The 26,678-nt window shown below is 31.1% G+C and overlaps 1 protein-coding gene across 1 annotated transcript; it reads right to left on the reverse strand.

Moving 5' to 3' along the window:
* Positions 1 to 40: 40 nt before the first annotated feature.
* LOC134693306 (sialin-like) lies at positions 41 to 14,169 on the reverse strand. Its single transcript, XM_063554060.1, has 11 exons — positions 14,066 to 14,169; positions 10,257 to 10,714; positions 8,770 to 9,006; positions 7,175 to 7,262; positions 6,522 to 6,617; positions 5,911 to 6,038; positions 4,843 to 4,992; positions 3,698 to 3,830; positions 2,885 to 3,035; positions 1,668 to 1,758; positions 41 to 425 (listed from the first exon to the last, which is right to left on the reverse strand). Exons 1-11 carry the CDS (start codon positions 14,103 to 14,105, stop codon positions 144 to 146), a joined length of 1,854 nt encoding a protein of 617 aa, XP_063410130.1. The 5' UTR covers positions 14,106 to 14,169; the 3' UTR covers positions 41 to 143.
* Between the last annotated feature and the right edge of the window lie 12,509 nt (positions 14,170 to 26,678).

Here is a 26,678-nt window from a genome sequence, read left to right on the forward strand (position 1 = left end):
GTTTTAAATTAATGACATGTATATAACAAAACAATTGATCTATTGTTAAGATTTATTCATAGAGTATATATTCAATATGAAATATTATAAATTAAATAAATAAATAATATTTAAAACAAAGGAATAAAACAAAGAAATGAAGATCAAAGAGTGTAAGTGTAAGAGTTTTTTGTCCTGTACACTACTGGACATTCCGAAATTGAATATACTATCTGTTTATTTGTTGGTGACAATGACGTACAATTTCCGGAAATTGTCTGTACACCTGAATTGCAAGAATCAATATTTTCCTCTTGAGATACTGTTATTTTGACGTCATTGTCTTCACATGAGTTAGCGTTTCCAAGTAAGGCATAAATTATAGCACCAATAATATAAACAACACCAATTGAAATAAAAACATATATCCATTCTTCTCTGCTCCCCTGAAAATAATGAAAATATTTATTTTTCAACTATACGATTATGTTTACTTAATATATAAGATGTTAAAACTTTTATATGGGATATTAAGGTGGTACCTAACATTACCGGAAGAAAGCTCTGTAAAAATCAGCTAAACGTTTTCATGGATTGTATTTTTAACGAAATATTAAGCTTCTCAATGATCAAATTGGTGTTTGTTCAACGAAAATTTTCCGATAAAGTGTGTGGTTCAAGGTTTTTTATTATTTTTTATATTTTTGTCATATGGTCAAAGTAAACATTTTGACAAAGTTTTATGAAAATTAAACATAATAAGTTATAGTCAAGGGGGTTGGTACCACCTTAAGAAGAATATGGGATAAAAATTAGACATACATGTATAACGTTTGAATCAACTTTTTTCAGATTCCCCAGTTAGGTTCCTTCTAACGTAACACAATGGTTATATCAACTACTGACAGGCTAAATGAGGTTAAGATTTGGTGTGGTTAAATCTATTATTTTCAATTTAGTCTGTATTTAAATGTTAAACTGATTTTCGGATAGTTCAATTGGAAAGATTTATTAATATCATACATAGAAATTGGAAATGGGAAACGTGTCAAAGAGAGAGCAACCTGACAAAAGAACAAGAAACATACGATTGCAATCATTAAAAGATGTTCAACGCAACGAGAAAATCCCTTATACGACGGCGTATATTTATTTTCATTAATAAGGCAATTTGATTTCTTGTTTTCTTGTTTAAAATTTGTCATTTCTAGGTCTTTTATAGCTGACTATGCAGTGTGTGTTTTGCTCATTGTTGCAGGTTGTACGATGACCCATTATTAGGGATAGTTGTCTCATTGACAATCATACTGCAAATTATTTTGTGTTATTCAGCTGACCCTTAAACAATAATAATGTATACTAGTTCAGCAAAATTAATCCCACTGTAATAACACACAAATTAGTAAGGTACATGGATATGTCTAATTAGATATAAGAATCTGTGGTATGAGTGCCAATGAGACAACTCTCCTTCCAAGTCACTGATATAAAAGTAAACCATTATAGGTCAGAGTACGGATTTCAATGGAGCATTGGTTCACACCGAAAAGCAAGCTATAAAGGGCCCGAAAACTAATGATTACTAGTGTAAAATCAACGGTCTAATATATATAAAAAGGGAGGAAGGAGAAACACTTATGAATCACATCAACAAACGACAACTACTAAACATCAGATTCCTGACTTACCTTTTTAATCATCTGTCCGATAATAATAGGAGCAGTAATTTGGCCAATTCCATTCATTGCAAAAGCTACACCAGAAATTGTAGATACATGACTGAAAAAGGAATATATTTTATTTAGCCATATTGGCAGCTGCTGTTATTCTTTACAGCTTGGATTTCTTTAGTCTGGTGTTATCACGTATGCTTAGCTTGGTTTCTTCCGTACAGCGCTACCACTAGCGCTACGGTTTCGCATAAACCAAACTAATCACATTTAGCTTTGGCACAAATAAGGTTACTATAATATGCAAGAACTAGTATTCCTGTTGGCACAGTGATGAACCATCTTTGCATATAAAGCTCTTGCATAAATTGTTGAATTAATTTATGTCAGTTTGCTTATTGTTACTGGATATGATCTATTGTTACGAGTTGTAAGATTATTTTTTTCAATGTCCTTCAATGTCTACACCAATTTGTTCGGGATATTATAAGATATTGCAAACTTCTCTACTTTGTTTTAAAGTTGCTTTAGTCTTAATTACAAATAGCGTTATATATGTATGTTCCACTTTACATTAGGCAGACCAACCAATCAGTTATAATTATATTTTTTTTTTGTATTTGACACACAATTTTATTACACAAGTAAGAAAATGATAAAATTAGCTGAACATTTGAAGATCACACACTATGCTTTGTTAAACAACTGTAGTTTGCAGCCTTTTATAATGAGTTTACGTTTTACGATGAATGGTGTAGTAAGATATATTGGGTTTGTGTGCTACAGACAATTGTTTTAATCTACCTCTTTGTGTTCCTGTGCCAAGTAATGCCATCTTGACAAAGGTTTTTTTGTTGTTTGCCTTGTCTTGTCAAAAGTAAATTATTCAAATTACTAAAGATTTTCTTATCCCAAGCATGTGTTCTCTTAGCAGTATTTGGCACAACGTTTTGGTATTTTGTGTTGTCAATGCTCTTCAACTTTATTCTTTTTTTGTCTTTCTTACTATTTTGATCGTCACTGATGAGTTTTATGTAGACGAAGCGCGAATCAGTATTATAAAATTATAAGCCTGGTACCTAATATCTAAAAAAAAAAAATGATAACTATTAGTATGTTTTCGGAGTCGGATGGTGTTGTTTACGTATTTTGTTGCATTGTGTGGTAAGTTTTTGGCAATCCCTTTTTTTTGCATCATAATTTAAACTTAGATAGTCTGACATATAAATACTAACCTAGGGAATATTTCCAGGATATTTGCATAAGAACCAGACATAGTCCCTCCCAAAGCCATCGATGAAAATGTTATTAACATAACAGCTGAAAAGCTATCTCCTTCAGATAGAAAACTGACGGGTATTATCATAGCTGCTCCCAGAATTCCAGCTGAAAAAAACCCAAATAGAACTTGTTAATGAAGTAAACAACGCATTGAAACTGGATATATAAGTACCGATATGTACTTTTGTTGCGGTCTCTACTGCAACGATACTATACGAATTGTTTTGTCAAAATTGTGAGGCAAATTATCGATAGCATCAAGACATGTGCCAAAAGTGACACAGGACAAGTCTACCCTTCTGTATCACTTTATTGTACCAATTGTTTTCGTAAGGGTTCGTATTTCACAATCTCTAAGATTATCATTTTTAACGGATGGGCATTAATGATTAAAATTATTTGTAATTGTTACTAAGTAATACGTACGTACGTACGTACTGCTGTATTTGAGTTCACCTCCAGACCTTGGTTGGGTTTGGATTACTGTAAGTCTTAGATGACTGTGAAGTTGTGTTTTTTTGTTATTGTTTTGTTGGCTATTTGGCGTTTTTATTTTTGTATCTCTGCATTTTGGACATGGCGTTGTCTGTTCTGTTTCTTCTCGACATTTCGTTTTATAAGGTGTTTTTTTTTTGTATAAAATAATTTAAAAATTGGATTTTTTTTCTATCCTAAATGGTCAACTTGAGAACGTTTTTGTTTACATATGGGTTCCTATTATAGAAATTTTAAGTTTTGCTTCCCTATATACATTATAATACACTTACCCCCACACTGGTTAATTTTTCTCATTGTTGTATGTGTAAACTTATTTCTATTCAATAAGTAATCTGTCAATCTACCAACAAGGATAATTGAAAATGCTCTTCCAAGAAACGGTAGGGATGAATATAATCCATTCTAAAATGTAAATATTTGAAAATCTTTTTTGTTGTCTTTATAGTTTTTGGGCACATAACCAAATACACAAAAAAGAAAACAGCTTGAAGTATTCTAAAGTTTAAGTTTATAAAAGAAATCAATTCTTGATTAATGTATAATATTTGTTTAAAGTCAGATACTCGATTTCCGGTAGTAAGAGAGATAACTGTCAATTCCTCAACGAAGGACACTGTATAAATATTTCTCTAATTCTATGGAAATTTATCCCTTTTCGAACCCATTGTATAAAAAAATTTAATCAACGTGTGGTTGCTGGTGATCTCAGAAGATCATTGGATGATTTTAAGGGTCATGACCTTTTTGGCTGACTGGATGAACCAAAATATGATAACTGGTTTTAATGAAATTGACAACTTCGTGCAATGTGAAAGGCACTCGAAGGGGATTTTTGGTAAACAAAACAAGAAAATGTCTTTTTAATTATTAGAGAAACAGATTCTTCCAAAGTTACTCGTGGATTATCGGATTTATCCAATCTCGATAGTTAAATCGGCTCGAACTTTAAAATTGATAATTTAACTATCTCGATTGGATAAATCCGATAATCCACTGGTATCAATGTAAGAATCTATATATATATTGTTCGAAATCTAATCTTTAATATACAAATCACACACATGTCGAACAGCATACTGTAAAAATTTTGAGCTTTTTTGTGTGTATACAATTTTCTCCGTAAATATCAATTATGACTTACATGTTCGATACATGGTATTAAATTAATTCATTTTTGAATGTAAAAGATGCAATTCAGTACAGTACCTTCGCTCTTTCATATCAGAGCCCGATAGAAAAAGGAACCAGTAGAAAACACAAAAACTTCAAAGTACTTACAGTATACCCCCTCCTCCCCGTATAAAACAGGACCTAACTAGGTTGTGAAAATCATTAACTGCTTGATAATGATTAAAAAGTACAAAAAATACCATTTAAGGTAATAAACAAACAGAGCTAGCATTTAATTATTTACCTGCTTTATGTCGTATTTCAGAACATCATTCATATATTTTGGAAGGAAAGAAAACACAACTGTCATTCCCCATGCCACTGTAAACATCCCCATAATCATGGCAAATACTGGACCGGAAGTAAATATTTTAAACCACGGAGTTGATATATGCTAAAAACATTAAGATGAATTACAAATATTTAAGTACGTCTTATTTATTGGCACTAATTTATTTCAATGAAATGAGTATTTGAAAATAAATCAAATCATAAACTTGTGTACATCGATACTCGATGCTTATCTAAAATAGATTTTAGAAGTAACAAATGTGGTTGTTTTGTTTTGGTGCCTGTATGATCTATAAAAACACCATTTATTTTAAAACCAGAAACGACACATGCAGTTGGGATCTCACCAAACATGTCTATCCCCGCCGTATTTGTGCGCCTGTCCCAAGTCAGGAGCCTCTGGCCTATGTAAGGGCTGTGTGTTTTTTAAATTTTATTAATTCATTTATATTTTTTGGAAATTATTGTGACGGCCATCTTCAATAGACTAGCATACCATTTTATTTATTGGCCAGCTGAAAACCACCTTCCGCTGCGTCATTTTCATGCTGCGTTTACTTATCTCTCCTACTCATAAGCAATGAAATAATATGCGAAGGGAATATCGAAGATAATTTTAAGTGTAGTTAGTGAGACACAACTTCGTTTAGCGTATTTAATATTGGTCTGTTTCCACATAAGTTTGTCAATCTTACCACTGGTACGTAGTGATCTTTGAGATGGTTAATAATAATTAAATTTGTAACAAGACGGGTGCCACATGTGGAGCAGGATCTGCATACCCTTCTGGAGCACATGAGATCGCCCTCAGATTCTAGAGGAGTCCGTGTTGCTTAGTCTTTAGTTTTTTATGCTATGTATTGAGTACTATTATTTGTCTGTTTGTCTTTTTCTTTTTTAGCCATGGCGTTGTCAGTTTATTTTCGATCTTTGAGTATTTTAAGATGATAATTAAAGTTAAAATAACTTTTTCGCAATTTTTTTAATCCTATCAGAAAACAATTTCGGAATATAGACATACCTTGCTAACTTCAGATGAACGCTCTGACATTATGTACTTTAATTCCTGCTTTGAAATGAAGGAATTTTCCTCTGGCAAGTCAGTGAAAAAGAATAGCCAAACTACACACCACAATATTGAAATAGCACCTATGAAATAAAATCATTATATTGATATGGTTTTGTTTTTGAGAAGCTGTCTATTTGAGGTATATGAATTATAATCTAAAATTGAATTAGAATGATTTAGTTTTAATTTATATACTGACAAACAAGGTTATGAATTGCTTATTAGTTCAAAGGCTTTAAAGGCCTTGGTACAAATATTTGAATAACAAGTTTTTTTTATATATATTAAAGAAAGCATCTCCTTATGACTACACTGTCGTGTTTTATAACCAAAACATGCAGAATTATATGGTATTCAATAAATTTATTGTTCTTCTGTTGTTAGTATTAAATTTACTTTACAATTTGATTTAGAAAAACATGGGATTTTCAATATCCCATGGGACAGGGCAAAATCTCAATACAATAATTAATTTAATGTCTGATTACCGATTTTTAGAGCCTGTTTCAAAACTGTATTTAAAAAAAAATGTTAATTAAAAAAATATTATATAATTTTCTTACCAAAAACATAAAATATCAGAGGCCACCCATGATGATTCCATAATGTACAAAGCCATCCAGAAGCTGTAAAAGCAACGATGACACCAATGTCCAATCCTGTTGGAAAAAAAAATATACATGTACAGATGAAACAGATAGAATGATTGATTGATTGATTGGTGTTTGCTTATTGTCCAGTGGATAATATTTCAGGTAAATGATAAAAGAAGAAAAAAGGACACCAATTACAAAAGTCTTTGAGAAATTGCATATTAGAATATACCAGAGGCTTTAAGTGACGGTAGGTTGCATCGCTATTATTTTTTTTGTTCTTTCCGACTTTTTCTGTTAAAATAATAATGACACTTTTTATGTTTATGTCATAATTGATGACAAAAAAACAAACTTCCTAATATTACTTTATTATCAATACGTTTCTGAATGAATATTGTATTCTATATCTTACGGCATATAGAAGCAGTAGTTCTTATCAAGTTTCTTTTTTTACCTTGTAAAAAGCTAAGCTTAAAGTGCGTTAAATTTAAAATAACAAAGTCGTGTTGATATAAATTAAATAATAAAATAATAAGTCAAAAAGAAAAATATGCGCTAGTCAATAGAACAGAGCCTTCTGAGATCAGATAATACTTTATCAAACTAAATTGTATACTTACCAGAAAATGTAAGCGAAATAAGTTGGCTTCGTTCTTGTTTCGGAGCCCAACGAGACCATAAATGTGAATACATAGGTAGACAACCTGACTGTAAAAAAACAAAAAAGCAAAATTTACCAAACAGTAAGAATTTATTATGAAATAAATAAAATCCCTTGATTGTAAAATCATTATATTTAAATAAAGGCAACAGTAGTATACCGCTGTTTGAACTTCATGAATCGATTGAGAGAAAACTAATCTAGAATACAAACTAAAACTGAAGTAAACACATTAACTTTAAGAGGGAAACAACGAACCAACAGAAACACTGAAGTGCAAAAATAAACGACAATGCAAAACACACAGAAACGAACAACTTCCATTTTTCTGACTTGTAACATTTTAATAACAAAAAATGGTGGGTTGAACCTTGTTTTGCGGCTAGCCAAAGCTCACGCTTTTATGGTATTGTAAAATACTTAAATAATAACATTACATGACAGGACTACAGTACAAATAAATGCATGAACATTACGGACAGAGAAATACACAAATAAACATTACAATAGGACATTTCGACATGCTTATTGTTATCTAAGGTACCAGGCCTACAATCTAATATACCATACGCGTGCTTCGTCCAAACAAGACGAACCAGCGACGCCCAGATTAAAACAGTAAAGAAAGCCAAACAAGAACAAAGTTGAAGAGCACCGATGACATAAAACTAAAAAAGTCTGCGCCAAAAAACGGCTAAAGTTATCTATAACTGGGACAAGAAAATGCTTAGTATTTAGAATAATTCCTACCCTTGCAAACAGTAAATTTATAAAAATTACTATAAAAGTGATATCTATGTCAACACTGAAGTGGGGGACTAACCGCAGAATAAAAACGAACACGTAAAATAAACCCCTAGAGCAGCATATTTTTTCTTTTTATAAATGTAATGGAAAATCCGTGTTTTACTTAAGTTTTTAGTTAAGGAATGACTGTAATATGTTTTCTGTCTATGAAGAAATAACATAAAAAATGTGGTGCACATTGAATAACCCGCGTATCGGATTATTTTAAAGTGTGCAACTAATTTTTATGCCCCGCCTACGATAGTAGAGGGACATTATGTTTTCAGGTCTGTGCCTCCGTTTGTTCGTCCGTCCGTCCATTCGTCGAACCGTTCGTTCGTCCGTGCGTCCATTTGTCCCGCTTCAGGTTAAAGTTTTTTGTTAAGGTAGTTTTTGATGAAGATGAAGTCAAATCAACTTTAAACTTAGTACACAAGTACCTCATGATATCTTTCTAATTTTTATGCTAAATTAAAGTTAAAAAAGTTAAAATTATGTCAATGAGCTGATAAATATAACAACGATTTCCAATCAGAAGACGCGTTACATCCAAAATTAAATCATTGAAAATTTAATTAAACAATTTTCTATATATATATATATATATAGTAACGTAATTTATTTTTGCTTTTGTTGCTTTCATTTTTTTGTTTGCTTTTATTGCTTTTCTTCTCTTTTGAAGTTATCTGTTTGTCTTTCTATGTATCTTTTGATATATATAATACTTATTTTTTTATTATTTGTTTGCATTCATAAAAATATTCATACCCCGAAAAATCCCTGCGCACTCCTGATTATAATCACTCCCCATGCTCCATAGTGTGCCACAAAAGGAGTTGAAATCAGCAATAACGATGACAACAAAACGTACACCGTCATTGGCCCTCGCACACCATAATGGCGACATAGCATCCCGGAGATCAATGGCGATATAATTTGTCCATAAAAATAGGACGACAAGATGACCCCTTCCATTTCAGATGTCCAATTATATTCTTTAAATATCTACAACAGAATGTCACATGTAATGAGATAAGAAAATATAAATTCGATAAATAAAATTATGTATAATGCGATGTTACATTGAAAGTACAGTCACACTAAAATTATTTTATTTTTGTTATAAAGAACTATCTTTGGAGGAATACGAGGAACTGTTTTCAGAAAGTTTACAGTGGTTTTGTTTCTTTTAAAGTCAACTTGTAATTTTGTCCTCAACCACTCATAGAAATTGAAATAAGAAACTCATTTTTAAAACAAACGTTTATATGGTGTTTTTTTTAGAAGATTAGTGATCATAAAACAAATGTTAATTTAATCTTTTGTAAAACATAGCAGTGAAAGTCCATGAAATACTTGTCGCTGGAAGTTAAACGATCAAAAATCAAATGAACAGTACAGATGTAATCATGTCAAATATATTCCATACGAACACTGTCTTTTTACAGCTCTGGTGGCCGGTTCCTTTATTTCGTAGATCGTCATGAACAAGTATGAAATATTTGCCACTGGACAATAAACAACCAAAAACCATTAATCAATTATTCAATCATATTCGCAGGTAAATAAAGTTATATCAAATTAATTTATTGAAATTATTTTATTATTAAAATAAATAATTAACATATTGTTTTCCTATGTGGTATTGGTCGGATGTAAGCTTGTCACATTTGACCAGATTTTAGAAAGGAAGTAATTAAGAGCATACGTGTTCGATCTCTCGACTGAAATACCATCAAGTGCATTTCGTAAAAAATATTGACAATATTGAAAAGGTGTGCATTTCCTGATTTGACTTGCCATTTCCAACAAAACTTCTGTGTAGTTACGAGGTTGACATTCGAAAACCTAAAATACCACCAAAACCACCAGCTGTTGAAAGACTTAATTACACGGAAACAAAAACGTAAAAAGAATGAAATAAATATAATTAAAAAAGTATAAACTAGAAAGGAAATGCAGGTTCATTTATGCAGCTATTTCATGTCAAATTCAGAAAGAACAAAACTTATCTTGACGTAGGGCAAGGAAATAAACTTTAAAAAATATGAATATCAATTAAAAAAGAGCATAACTAAATACACTTTCAAAGATAGATTTCACTACAGTTTTTTTTCTATTGTAGAAAACCATTCCGTTTCTTTGCTTTGATAATTACTTAGTGATATTTATCATGAGACCACACATGGGCGTTGCTTTTTAAATACTCTGATATTTATTAACTACCAAAACATTACTCAAAACTTTATACTTACTTGACTTGTAACTGTTCCATTTATGGTGACGTTCATCACAACTTCCTTTGTCATACAAACTATTGCTACACTGATACAGTTTCTGTGAGCTATTTGCATGATGAGACCCGAGAGGGCCAGAAATGCAACTCTCCATCTACAAGAAACGTATTTTTCTAGTACACACCGTTCATTGTTCTGATTGATCGAGGCATGTTCTTCCGGATTAGTATCCTCTCCAAATTTTTCATGAAATGAACTATTTCTGTTGAATACTGATGTCTTGATTGTAATGTCATCATAATTTGTGCACTTTGTAGGTTTAATTTGTTTGATGCTAATTTTCTCTATCCTTTTATGTTTTATTTGTAGGAGACATTTGTGTGTGGTACAGTCGTCGTAGCTTGGAGGTGGTGTAATATTTTCTAGCACTTCCGAATTTTGCTCAGCTGGAACTTGCAAGTACAATTCTTTCAATCCTGAATGACAATGAAAATGGACAAATATTAATTATGTGCTATGAAGTATATATTTATATATATTATATATTTATATTTATATATATATATACAACTCGTCTAAACATCAACCCAACAATGTTAGATCTAACATTGTTGGGTTGATGTTTAGACGAGTTGTATATACATTATGTACACAGCCATGTATCACCATCATTGATGGCGATCCGATGGATACATCTGTTGTAGAGTTGTCACTGACTCAGACGTACTTATGAATATATTTATATATACATATATACCCTTTCGATCCCTATCATCACTGAAGAGACATATATTGTCGAAATCTAGATCTGGTGTACAAAAAAAATATTTGCACCTTGTGTTTGTGGCATAACATCTTGTTCACAAGTTCATTGTTTTCTGTTTAGTATCAAATTTATATTAAGATCCATTTTGTTACATCTCGTGATCAATTTTATTTGGCAATCGCCAATGGCAGTCAGCAGGGTAAAAGAACATCAGTTGTTCGACCTGTCAGTCAAATGCGTTTTGTTTAAATATACTTTTTCACTGTTTTGGTCTTTTGGAAAATGTTGTTTGTGCAGTATTTATACCCTTCTACAACGAAATTTGTTTTACATGCACACGTATAAAAATTGCGGGTTTTATCCAACACAATCATAGGTTTTAACGTAGTTTTCAATTTAGACTTGTATATATATATATGTATATATAAATGAGGGTGTAGACGGGGATCCTTTTCTGTGTATGACCTTTCCTTTATAAGTCTTCATCTTTCTTTGTTTTATGACTTGTAACATATGATTCAATAAGATAATTCATAACTACATAAGCAGTTTCATTGAACCAGCTATTTCCAGATCATGCCAATCTTTAAATGAAAAATAAGGTAACTAGGTCAGACCAATTCTTTTTATATTGCAGTGTAAACGCACTAGATTGTAAAAGATCTCTCACGAAGCACGATCGATCGATCTTGCTTGTGCAAATGTAAACGCGAACTGGTCTGTTTAAGATGATTCATTTAAATATATATAAAGATTGTTTTAATTCTAAGCAGGGTCTAAAACAAACGCATACTTTTCGTACATGTTTATGTTCAGTAAAGTAGAATTACTTAATAAATAAATATTTCCAGTATTTTACAAAGTCTTTTTTTACTAGTATACGTTTGCACCCCAGAATTATATGTTTTCCTCATTTGTCTCTATCCATCTTTTGGGGTTATATTCCTTATTTTATTGATTTATTTATGCCCAGTGCTGTACCAAAAAAATAACTAGTGCATGTTGTTTGCAAATACGATTTAAATGCAGAGCCTTCGTCCACGCTTACAAGTATTAAGCGTGGACGAAAGGACATGTTTAATTTGAATTATTCTTATCGGGTTTTGCCGCAAAATGACATATCTCTTTGGAAAACTAGAGGCAAACTGAATTTCTTTTCATTGTTTGACATAGTAGCTATTCCAATAACAGAATATAACGTTGTAGCGATGACACAGACTCTTCATTTATGTGAATTATAATGGATCTCATAGGTCTTAGACCCTTCACAATGTTTAATTACCTAGAAATAACTTGGATTCGGAATACAAAATATGGAGTGTAACATTTTCCTAATCAAATGGTTTCATATCTGGTTTGATGGGAGCTCACATTGCCCAAGCATTTGTGATGATGCATGCGTCGATCGCTTGTATGTTTTTTTTTATCTTGTGCATGCAACTCGTTATGACTACTTGAATAAGTCTTATTTCTAACCGTATTCAACACTCGTGTGAGGTAAAGAAATTTCATAGAGGCGACCATTTTTTCTGTAAATTCAGAAATTATGGTCAGGATTTAGTTGATGCGAATAATGCGATTGAGTAAGTATCACAATGATAAGCATTTGCATACCGATATCTGATACCTATAAAAATGAGAATGGAAATGGAGAATGGAAGAGCAGAAAACAGCCACAGGCCATCAATGAGTATGCTGTTGTCACCGACATCGCAAAATAGAATTTCCCATTTATTACCAATCTCAGTAATAAATGCACGCAATATTTTAAGAATTTACAGTATGATAATAGCCACACAAAAAAGATACGTGCTATACATCCTGACACAAATTTAGTATGTTTTTAGCAATAAAAACCCCACAAAATGCAAAGGAACTGCGCTTGTATTGCTGTTATTCATTTCAAAGTTGTAGTGAGACATTGAACGCAGAGCAAACAAACTTGCGCCTCACAGCAAGTGTAACACGAACCAAAGCAAAGGTTTGAGCGAAATTCTTGGCAAACTGACAATCACGCCATAAAATGTAAAATAGAAGAAGAAAATTAAGCCATGGAGATATACCAATAAAAGAAATCTGACAAAGAAATCGAACATGTACTGTCATAATAAAGCCCGAAAATCACACTGAAGCGTGCAAAAACAATAAAACATTAAGACAACCACAGGGCAAATCGAGATATATGTTAGATAACTTGAAAGTATTTAACGTACCTATGTATAATTCGGTCGACTAGATAAGATGTTATACAAGTCACAACCCATTCACTAGGACCCATTCAAAAAGAACGTAAAAAGTGGAGCAGCTTTAAAACAAAATAGAACCTACACATTTCAAACTATGTAAAATATTTTTATGTTTGTAATGTAAGTATCAAAAATGTATGCAATAATTCTAAAACTGAGGCATATATTGCCTGTTACGATGTACTCGAATATGAAGAACCTGGTTTGGTGTATCCAAAGTTCTAAAAACCAGTAAACCGTCTGATGCGTAAATAATGGCATATTGACCGCGTCCCCAATGACTATTTTATGTGAAAATAAAATACTAAGAAAGCAATTGGGACAGGTTACAAGAAAGGGTGGTGTGGATTTTAACATTTTATTATACAAACTGGCAAGAAATTTAGAGAATTATGTAGCATACATCAGAAAAGATATCTCATGAATAAAAACGCCATAACATAAATTAAAAAAAGCAAAAGAGCAAACACCTCAAGCACGGGGTAGACTGTTATCGTTGATACCGTTTTAAAAATTATTGCTTGGAAACGAGTGTTATGAGGAGCTTTGAAAAGAGAGTTACGAGAAGAGTATTTATTGTTTGTTACAGAATCTTAATATTCTCATTTGGATAAATAAGCATTTGCGTATTCAGAAACATATAAATATATATAAACATCCTCAGCTGTAAACTTTTGGGTTTGAGCGTACCTTTCGAAGGTATCAAAATTCAGCAAAGTCATTCGGAAGTTCAAAATTAATAAAATCTAATTTAAATTCATTATCCGTTATTTCATAAATAATATTATGCAATAGTTCATAATATAACTATTTACCTTTTAAGTTGTCATCACTAGGAACTGCCGATATATGCATTGTTAAGTACGTCCCATAAAAATATTCCTAAAAATGCATGCTTCTATGTTTGGTTAAGTTTATTTATATGAACATGATCTAAGTATGCGCAGGATATGTCGTTGTCCATTCCGACATCTGTTTCCTTTTTTTTCTATTTTATAACCCTAATTTGTCTTATATGATGTAACGGAAAAACGAAAACTAATCATTCTTAAGGTATAATTATATCTTTTTAGTCAAGCCACTAAGTGCACTGCAATTTGTATGTAATTATATTCAAACAACTTTTATAGATAGAAAATAAGATTTATTTATTTTGCAAACATAGAATCAATTTCTTTGATGTATGATAAACTGTTGATAAACAATAACATGCATTTTTTTCTCTAATTTATCAATTAGTATGGACGTGTCGAATTGTTTAGTGTTGTATATTTGTTTAACAGTTTCCGCATTGTGGTCAGTCGTGGTCAGTTGTGGTCATCATGTTACCGGATACCATAACACATGTAACAAGTGTTATACCGTATGTAAATATACGCGTATACATGAGTAAAACATTACTATACCGTATTTATATAAGTTCATTATCAATTTACTCCTTGTTGTGATATGATAATGTCTTTGGAAGTTTAACAAACTGTGCAGAATTATACTTATTTCAAAATTATGTGATAAAAAAATATCTTCAAAATATCATTGTTAGACTGTAGTGCTACCTTAATAAGCATTTGCATACATATAAGTGTATGCTGTTGTCACCAAAATCGCAAAATATGATTTCCCATTTTGTCAAATCTCAATAATAAATGCACGACTATTTTCTGAATTTACAGTAATATAATAGCAAATATTCAAACATCTTTTATAGATAGAAAATAAGATTCATTTATTTGGCAAAAATAGACTAAATTTCTTTAATGTATGATAACCTGTTGATAAACAATAACATGCATTTTTCTCTAATTTATCAATTAGTATCGATGTGTCGAATTGTTTAGTGTTGTATATTTGTTTAACAGTTTCCGCATTGTGGTCAGTCGTGGTCAGTTATGGTCATCGTGTTACCGGATACCCTTACATATGTAACACGTGTTATACTGTATGTAAATTTACACGTATACATGAATAAAACATTACATACCGTCAATTTATTTACATTTACCAACTGCAAAATTTACTTATACTTTTTGTCTCTTGTCAATTTCCTCCATCTTAGTAGCAATCTACCAACTTCACCTGCATATGGGATAAACATTTCCCAACTTATTCGATATTCAAGCGCTTACAGCTCCTACTCGAGTATGCAAAAGCGTCACCAGTGTCTTAGCAGAAAAGTTATGAACCAGGGGTATCGGAAGGTACCAAGACCTTGTTGACAAATATTCCGTATCAACTTCACAAATAATACACGATGGTCTTGAATTATATATTAAGGGTGCTGACGTTGGTTATCATCTCAATAACATGTTTTAGTGAAAAAAACATATATTCTGTTTTTGGTGATATCCATTTGACGTGACTCTGCCCTTATAAATGTACATCCCGTCATTGTATTACTGCTCTGTGATCATTTTTGTATTCTTGTCTTTCATCTTTCCTAAAGTGCTTTGTTTTTATGATATTTAGTGTTTCCTTTATACATATAACGTGACTCTGTACTTATACTTCCAGTTATTGTGCTATTGTACTATTTTGTATTCTTGTCTTTCATTTTTGCTAATGTGCTTTGTCTTTATACCTTTTTGTGCTTCTCTGGTACATATTTATTTGTTTGTATAGTGATTAAGATTACACCACAATGTTGACTGCTGTACCCCTATTTTTGACACTTTTAATGTTATTTGTTAACACATCATTATCATTATAATGGAATTTGATGCGACTGTCATGCAAGTGAAATATTTATCTAGCTACAAAACCAGACTTAATCCACCATTTTCTATATAGGAAAATGCCTGTACCAAATAAAGACAACAGCAGTATGTATACCGCTGTTGGAAAGTCATCAATCGATTGAGAGAAAACAAATCAAGTAAAACTGAGGTAACACATCAACTATAAGAAGAAAACAAGGAAACAACAGAAACACTGAAGTGCAACAAAAAACTAAAACGGCAATGAAAAAAACCCAGAGACGAACTATAAGATAACAAAAGCCATTTTCCTGGCTTTACCAAATCAGGAATATGGCAGTTGTTGTCCATTCTTTTGATTTTTATTGAGCTTTTGATTTTGCTATTTGATTCTGGAATTTTTGTTTACAATTGTCTTGGGAGATCAGTATTTTTGTTATTATAATTTTTTCTTACGCAAATGATTCTCACATTTTGATGATATACATTATATATGTTTATATTTTTGTTTCTATTTAACCTCCATTTTTCTAAGATGTGTTTCTGTTTTCTTTTCTTTCTATTTATAGGAACTGACTAACACACTCTTTAATCTCATTTACACACATACATTTGGCATCGTTCTATTTATATAACTCGCTAAAACACTCTTTAATCTCACTTACACACATAGTTTGTGTTGTGAACAGCGTTTTACTACTGTTGCCTTTATACACTTGGCATCGGATCAACCGTGTGACAATAACAATAGTTATAAAAGGTACCAGGATTATAATTTAGTACGCGAGACGCACGTTTCGTCTACATAAGACTCATCAGTGACGCTCATATCAGAATAGTTATACAGCTAAACAAGTACGAAGTTGAAGAGCATTGAGGGTCCGAAATCCAAAAAAAAAAATGTGTCAAATACGGCTAAGGTAAAATATTTTTGGGATAAGAAAATCCTTCGTTTTTAGAAAAATTCAAAGTTTTGTAAACAGGAAATTTATAAAAATGACCACTTAATTGGCCAACACCGAAGTGCTGACTACTGGACTGGTGATACCCTCGGGGATGAAACGACAACTTTGGTCTAAAATCTGAAGATTCTGAAACTCCAACAATTCAGCATGGAATGCTTTTATTTTCGATGAAGGTATTCAAAGTGAAGTATGAAGTTCAATCTAATTCATTAAAAGTATCAACAAGTTAATATACTAACTTAGAGAGATAAAAATAAACATAAAAAAAAAGAAACTATCACTATTTGAGTGATAGTGTTGACAGTCAAGGATTTTTGTATTTTTTAACTTGAAGAATAAAGTTAAATTACTAAACTGATTATAATATTTAAATACATTATTATGATTTGTCACTGACAGATATTCTAGAGTAAAACATGTCACTCAAAATCCAAGGTGGATATTAAATTGAATATCAAATAAAATTGAGAATGGAAATGGGGTATGTATCAAAGAGACAACAACCCGACCATAGAAAAAACAACAGCAGAAGGTCACTAACAGGTGTTCAATGAAACGAGAAATTCCCATGCTGATTTGAGTCCTGTATAAGAAATGTAAAAAGAAACGAAAATATGAAATAAATGAATAATAAAACACAGAGAATTAAATTATAAAATAACAAAATTTAGAATGTAATATCAAAGTTCCAAAAAATGAATTAATGGTCACCAACTATCAATCATACACTCGTTTCGTTACAATTTTCTATCGATTTCTTGTTAAGGGGGTTTCTAACACTACAGGGCGATAACTTTGTAAAATCAATTAAACATTTAAATCACGTTGTAGTGTTAACAACAATAGTACCTTAGATGTATGTTATGTCCTCAATGCTCTTCAACTTCGTACTCCATTTGGCCTTAAAACATTTTTTGATTCAAGCGTCACTGATGAGTCTTTTGTAGACGAAACGCGCGTCTCGCGTTAATATAAAATTTTAATCCTGTTATCTATGATGAGTTTATAATTAAACCCTCCAATGATCAAAATTAGTGTTTGTCAAACTTCTATATAACCAATGAAATTTTTCTGATGAAATGGTTTGAGTATTTTTGTTTTAAATTTTGTGTTTTTGTAAAAATATTGAAAAAAAAATATGAAAATTAAATGAGCCAAATAAATTTTAGTGAATGTTAGGTACCACCTTTTAGAGCTGCGTTGTAAATGTGACTTTGTACCTCAAAAGTACAAAATAAATTGATTTCGTTAATTAGTTTCCTTATGTATGAGATAGGTGCATAAGTACTAATATACTATCATTCGATGTTAACCACAAGGTAAACAAAGCTTATTAATCATACAAAAAGGAGCAAGGCCAGGTCACGGGGAATATTATTGTTTCATAACATTGTAATTAATACTTAAATTGGTATTGTTTATACAACATTCTTTCGACAATTTCCTGGACTTGTATTCATTCAAGAAAACATTATGGACACATATAAACGGTCAAATATATCTCGTATCTATATATATATATATTAACATTTCTGACACGTATGTCTTGAATACCGAAAACTAGCTATCACTGAAATATAAAATCTTAAGAAAACATAATTATGCAACGATACTTTTGAAATATGACAAAAGCGGATTTTTGCAAATAATTGATAAGAAAAATGATACACAAATACTTGAAATTATTTGCATATTAAAATTGAGATAAAACTGTCAAGAACGTTGTGATTTTCAGGGACACCCATATATATTCTTAGTTGTCTGTGGGTTGATCAATTGCATGGCGTTCTGTTTTAAAAGCTATATACATGAACAATTGAAACAAGGTTTCTTTTTTATAAAAAAAAAATATAAATTAAACAAAGACTTGATTTCAATTTGAGATTTCGTTAGACATTACTTTCGTGTTAAGGGTGTAAGCTCCTATGCTTCAAAAAAAAAAAAATGAAAAAAAATGTTATCAATTGACAGTAATTGACATAACGGAACTTACAGTGTAGAAAAATGACAGGTCGGTGTCTTTGTTTTCAAAATAATTATAATCAATTTAAAATTTGCGGTAAAATGAGTTTCTAGGTTGTTTTTATGTATTTTTAAAACATTTACACCTTTTTTTCATTACTATGAAAAATAAAAACGGATTTTTATAAGTTTTAAAAGAATGGCACTGTAAATGTTATCAAATTTAATAGGAAAAGTAGATGTAAGCAGACAAAACTTGTATTAAGCACTACATGAATAAAAGTTGAAAATTCCAAATATCTGACAAATGGTCAAAAACAATGCAGTAAACGTCCTTAAAGATGTATTTAGGTGAAATTAAAAAAAAGTAGAACATTTTACTCAAAATTAATAGTGCAAGTCAGAAAGCATCATTTGAGGGACACATTAAGCTAAAAATATTGATAGGTTACTGTAAATTCAGAAATTGTTGCTTTATTTTTATTATTGTAAAACATACGACAGGGTCCCCGGGACTAGTTTGCAGTTTCGCTGAGTGCAAACGTTGTCACCTTATTTTTGGAGTTAGATCAAGATGAACTTGATACCGTGGCTGGTTTTGGTTCCCTGATATTTGTTCTAAAATCTTTTGCACTAGCACCACTGATTAAAAGTTAAGACCATTCTTTTTTACAAATTTCCTCAGAAGAAAAGTTGTTTTTCTAAAGTGAAAAAATTCCATAATAGAATTTTTTTTAACTCAAGGGGAAATGTTTTCTTTCTCAAATGATAAAGTGTTTCCTTTTGAAATTTGGTTCAAAATAAATTTCCGTGGAGGAAATTTTCTGCCTTAAATTTTCTTTTCGGGAAATTCTTTTTCCTGTTAGAACATTTTTCCACTCAATAAAGATTTCGCACGTACGCCTACTTTTCTATTCATTATTTTATAAGATGTAGTTTAAAAAGTTGTTTTAAAAAAATAAATCATTTAAACTGGTTTCACGCAATTTTTCAATTGATCACGACACAAATCTTTTAAAAAAATAAATCTGATTTCTAAGCTAAGCTATTTCAGAACTACCAATTCATAACAGTCTTTTATAAAGCTTGTAATTTTAAAACAGAGGAGCGAAAATCCTTAACAGTGGAGCCTTCTATACTAAGGCTGCCTTGTATTTGACATTTTACATTTTTACCATGTTAAATATGAAAGATTGTTATACAAATTTTAAAAACAACAGTTCAAACATAAGCCAAGGTAAAAACAAACAAACATAAGAGTTCAAACAATCTAAATCACATAAAAGTCATGTAACCTTTGTCAACTAACATTTTTATCTACATTAAAATGTCTGGTAATGTAGTTTACTTGATCATGATAGCAAACGAGTAATACTATATAATAATTGAGAAAATTAACAATATGAAGGACCCCCTCCCTAATTATTTAAATATATCCTTATATATTAATCATAATATATTGGTGAAATAAGATACACCAGATCGATTGGAAGGCGTCTGAGGTACGTATCAAATCGTTGTCAATATAAAGAAATAGTATGTGATTGTCATAAAAGGAAGAGGTTTAGCTAGCTATAAAACCAGGTTTACTTCACCATTTTCAACATTAGAAGTTGGCCTTACTAAGTCAGAAACATAAAAGTTATTATCCATAAGTTTTATGTGTTCTAGATTTTTATTTTTCAGTTTGATTATGGACTTTCCGTTTTGAATTTTCCTCGGAGTATTTTTGACATTTCACTTTCTAATACTTACAACAATACACATATTCAAATGGATTCTGTCTCTATGATCATCTTATCTCAAGACTTCACCATTAAATGGATAATCTACCTCTTAATAGTCTGAGCTTAGGGACTATACCATTAAGTTGGTCATTATGTTACACAATGGAATTAAAGAATATGATTATTTGCTCAGGTCTCAAATTCTCTACACGCTGATAATTAGAGATAATGAATGATTGCTTTCGGCATAAATCAGACCGTTTTTTTTAATTGTTGAATGACTTTCTTGGATAGCTGAGTTAACCACCATTTTCTCATTGGACTTTCCGCGCTCAATCTTCAGTTCAAATACTTATAAACCTGAAACGCCATGTTATTATAGTATTAGCAATTCAAATGTAGCATGACATCATTTCATTTTTTTTTTATGTTATTGTTATTGTAAAAGGTTTGATATTTAAATGGCCATGACTGTTTATGGTCTCATGCCGGAGTGCACATGGTATAAGTCTGCAAAATGAAAATGATAATGATGTGCATTTATCTAGCAAGATATAGCGGTCTATGTACAATAATCATATTTTTAGTCATTCATCAACGCAAAAAAAAAAATCACTTTGTTGTCTCCATATAGCTGCTAATTTGACATGCTTTATATAAAAACAATGTAACAAGCTAGCGAACAATAAGAAAAATGGGCCAAAATAATCGTTGATTAAAACCAGCTGACTTGAACTAACTTGAGACGCCTTTTGAAATTGGTTGACAATATTTTCCCATAGGAGGATACATTAAGGTACCAGGTTTTTTTTTATAAGTACACCAGATGCGCATTTCCTCTAAATAGGACTCATCAGTGACGATCAAATCAAAATAGTTAGAAAGTCAAAAAAGTACAAAGATCAAATACCCAAAAATCTAAAATGTGTGTCAAATACTGCCATCTTAATCAATTCCTCGGATTAGAAAATCCTAAGGATTTCGTATAATTCATACATTTGAGAACAGTTAATTGAAAGAAATATTATTGATATGTATGAAATATTATTTTCACAAAGACAAGATTTGTTAGTTATATATGTATCTATCTTATTCTTTTTAAGATGATTGCAAAAGTCTGTTAAAATCTAATAGGAATAAAAAAAAAGGTCTTTAAACGTTCTTTCGAATTCTTACCAAATGTGAAGAAATATATATTTATTCCTTCACTCTAACCGATACCCAAATTACAAAATAAATATTCTTTGTAGATACGATATCGAATTATCGTGTTTACATAATGATTGCTAAAGATTTGCTGCAAATAAAAACGTATAGAAACATTTTTGATGACAAAAGCAGAAGTTAACGTTTCGTTAATTTTACATACGGTATACTGACACGACAAACAGACAATTTCTGTACAACGGATAACTGCAAATATATTCAAATCCGAAACCATATCCCTCTCACTTTTTTTCATTCTATGATCAAAGAAACAGATTGTTGCATAACACAAGAACACGACGGGTGTCATTTGTGGATCATGACAGATTATATTTCTTGCACAACTGAGTTCACCCCCGTTTTCTCATCGGAGTTTCGTTGACATTAGTGCATTCTGCGATGTGTATTGATTTAACGTATCATAATTTCAAGTTGTTGTTTTTTATTAATTTCATAGATTTGATATTGTTGCCACTGTTAGTGTGATCATTGCAGCAGTGTACATATGGCGTATGTCTGCAATATAGAATTGACATAGATGTGCATATGAATAGCAAGATTTATAGGTCTATATTACAATTATTCTATTACTAATCATTCATTAACTTAAAAGGCTACTTTCTTGTCTCCATACGGCTGCTTATTTGACAAGTCTTGAAATAAGTACAATATGTATACAAAACCTGATGTATCATTTTCGCTCTAATTAGTGAATGTTTCTATAATAATCTCGTCATGTAATAAGTTAATAGAAATATAGCCTTGGAACATAAATGGGCTTATAAAAGATGTAAGGCATCATGTTACATCAATGAGACGGCGAGACAACTACACAAAATAAACGATGAGACCTCAAGACTGATTGATTAATTGTTGAAGCTTTACACAAATCATGGCGGCTAGTTAAAGATATTAGAAGACGCCCGAGATACCAACATCGGGTTTGATGAAAAAGTTGCAATCCTCTCATAGGTTGCACTTCTATATTTTCAACACTTATATAGTCCGAACTTCTCTTCTCTTTTCATATTTCTCACAATTCAATTTCGCAACTAGCCATGTGTATTCATACTGCTAAAATTCCCAAGATATGTCTCATTTGTAACATAGATATCATATCTGGGAACCAGTGGGTCAAGAAATATCTATGAATATCATTAATCTCCCCAATGGCTATGAGGTTTGTCAAACGGCTGTATATCCAAAGTGCAACCTACTGGTCAATTAAAATCGGAGTTTCGTGCACCTGTATTTCGACTGTTTAGAAATAAACAACTTAAACCACTTGGCCACAAAAGAGATAAGACATATATAGGTCAACATACTATATTAAATTTTAAACAAATGACTTGGCAATATATAAATTTTGTACTTAATATTTTTTTTTTAATGTTAAATGAGACAATTCAGATCTTTCATTTTGTTCCGTTAGATGTGTGTGTCGCACGCTCGTGTAGGCTGACACGAACGACTATAAAATCTATTGGATCAAAGTTAAAGATCTGAGTTGCTTCAGTTACTTGTTGCCTGTAGTTATATCTTAATGTTCTACAATCTCATTATCATTAGATCTTTGACTTTGCTCCGATATATTTAAAGTAGTTCGTGTTTGCTGATACAAACAAATGATGTAGCGGGGAAAAGTAAAAGGTCTGATTTTTAATGAGAATATCGAGCACTAAGATATAACTACAGGCAACCAGTGACTAATGCAAGTACTCAATTCAATTGATTAAAAGGATAACTGCAAAGTAACAGAGAGTATCAATAAAAAGTCGTTTAAGAAGCATGGGTTGTATGCAGATTGATACTTCATTCAGGGATGTCTTGCAGAAAAGGGATAACAGCTGATCAAAGCCATAATTATATGTTCAATAGTTATACTAGCAATATAAATTCTTGATTTTTGTATTAGGTTAAAGTCATGTTAAAAACATGTTTGCTCCTGCATTCCGATGAAACCAGTGCAAATTCAAGTTGAAAAAAATAGTTGTGGTATAATTGCATATGAGTCAAATATCATGAGTAAAATGAATGGAATTTGAGGAACTATTATGATAGGTCGCCGTGCAACGTTTCAAATTAAAAGGTAATATACAATAAATGACCTAGAACAGGTTCTGACATGGCAGATGTAAAACGATTCAAAACCACTCAATAAAAGTAAATAATTGTCGTCGGCGTGGCACATGCATATGCAATGAATTGTGATTGCTTAGCCTTTCATAGTATTGGAAAGAGTTGTATCACAACATAGAACAAATTGTAGAAATCAGTTGTAAATATCTTTTGATCATTGCACGATCGGGAGGAACCACCAAAAAAAAATCCTCTCTAACAGAAAGACAAATGAAGCAAAGCGTTGTACTAAGTGTACTAACAGTTGCTGAAAACTATTGTAAATCCTATTAAAACTTCTAAGTATTCATTCAGACTACGTATTAATAAGACCACATTAAATGGATGCAGTTTAAAGCCGTCTTTTTAAAAGCTGTCTGACAAAACCATGAATTTGTGCAATGACAAAAAAGAAGTTCATAATATAGAATGTAGAGCTGATGATTTCATAAATGTATAAAAAAAACAAATCATGATTCTATCCAAATCCAAAACAGATTAAAAAGATGAAGAGCGTATTAGTTAAAATTAAAAGAATTATAGCACTAACCAACCATGGAATTAACGCTTTGAATATATACCTTAATTTAGATAATATCCTAAATTATATATTGAAATTATATTAAATTAATTGATTTAAATTATGTTTTTTACATGGATCTATAAACATCTATATGTGTATGGGCTTTAAACACAACAGAACCAGAACACAATAGAACAGCAAAACTTAGAATTGCATGTTCAACCACACTTCATAAAAAAAGCTTTGCATTATGAAAGAATACAGTAAAAGTTTAATATGGTTTATGGTACCGAATTAGAAATTTCTGACTCAATAATTCACGAGTTATATGAAGATTAAATTCACTACAGACGCGTTCATAGCGAAATAGTAAAGAAATATACACACCATAATTAGGGTCCAAACAGTGTCCTGTGTGGATTTTTACCACTCGCGTACTTGGTTATTGAGGACAAACGTATAACAAAAGAAACAGAACGTGTCATTCAATTTTCAATAAAGGAATTTAGACTGAAGTTTACTGAGTTTGATTGTTTACAGCTGTGATCCTTCCAAATACAGGAAAACGTCTGTTATTAGAAGGGTGCAGTTGATCTCCGTAGAATTCCTATATTATTTTGATCAATTGAATTGCTGGAACATACATTTATTTGACCTGTTTATACTATTTGTAATGCTTTTTTGTCATTTTATGTTAATATGGATCTTGTCTATATACCAGCTTTGATTATCTGAAATATGTATTAATTTTCACTTCTTCTTACTATGAACATCAAAATTATTCCATTTCTAAGTAAATACTGTTCTAGCATCTGTACAGAAAGTTTTATCTAGCTCCAACTGTATAGTTTTACTGTTGATATCCACCACATATGTATCAAATGTTAGTTTAGTTTCATTTATATTACAACACTTTCTTGGTATTCCTAATTAGAAGATTTTATGACGAAATAGCATACTTAAGGAAAAGTTTTTTTCATTTACCTGTGTAGAATATGAAACTGGTTTATTTTCAAAAGTGATATTTTTCTAAAAATTGTTAAATATTTCACAGTGGTATCTTATCATAGCTTTGTTTTAAATGGATTATTTACATTTGACCTTAAATATTTATCCCTAATAATTTTATTAAATAAGTTTGAAATATAATTTGATTGAGTTAAGCCTTTCAATTGATATCGTGTGTTTTTCTTTGTTGTGATGTTATACTATTGTTTCAGAAAAGGGAGAAGGTTTGGTACCATTCAAACGTTAAATCCCGCTGCAAACGTTTGCACCTGTCCTAAGTAAAGGATCTGATGTACAGAAGTTGTCGTTTGTTTATGTAATGTATACGTGTTTCTCGTTTTTTCTTTTTTTTATATAGATTAGACCGTTGTATTCCCGTTTGAATGGTTTTACACAAGTAATTTTGGGGTCCTCTTTAGCGTATTGTTCGGTGTGAGCCAATGCTCCGTGTTGAAGGCCGAACCTTGACCTATAAGGGTTTACTTTTATGAATTGAATTGTTATTTGGATGGAGAGTTGTATCATTGGCACTCATACCACATCTTACTATATCTTTAAATAGTGTCAATGAGAACATTTATGGTTTATCATAGCAACACCGTTTAGCTAAGAATATCTAGCATATTAACCTTTTTCTTCAAAGTAGAAGGTGTTAAAGAATTGAAGCATATAGATTGTCAATCAGATTTTCCTAAGAAATTATTTGATTTATTAAATAAGAGAACTTCTGATTGATTGGATTGTGTTGAAGTGCAGCGTAGAGTGAAGAAAAAAACATAATTGTCAACTGAATTGAAAAGTCCACCAAATAGTCACTTAATTTATCTAAAACATTCAAAGAGATTTATCACTTTTTGGATTGAAATTACAAAAATGTATATAAAGACGCGTCTGCTAACAAGGGTGTTAAAGCTACGTATTCTATCGTGTCATAGGCAAAATAAAAATTTCCAGTTCTTACCAGGCTATGATAGCATAGATTTCTTAAATAACCCCTTTTTCACAATCCTACACCCTCTCTGTAATTCAAATGGTCGTTCTCCTACTTTATGTAAAGAATCAAATTGTCAAAAGAATAATATCTGTGGATTCATTATTATTCGTTGGATACCAATTTTCGTGGTTTTCGTGGGTATGGGTTAACCACGAATTCAAATGTTCAACGAAATACATATTTATAATAGGCTTAGTATACAGAAATTGTGAAAACCAAGAAATCAAAAATC

Source organism: Mytilus trossulus, chromosome 12 (genome assembly GCF_036588685.1).
Source record: "Mytilus trossulus isolate FHL-02 chromosome 12, PNRI_Mtr1.1.1.hap1, whole genome shotgun sequence".
Lineage (NCBI taxonomy): Eukaryota > Metazoa > Mollusca > Bivalvia > Mytilida > Mytilidae > Mytilus > Mytilus trossulus.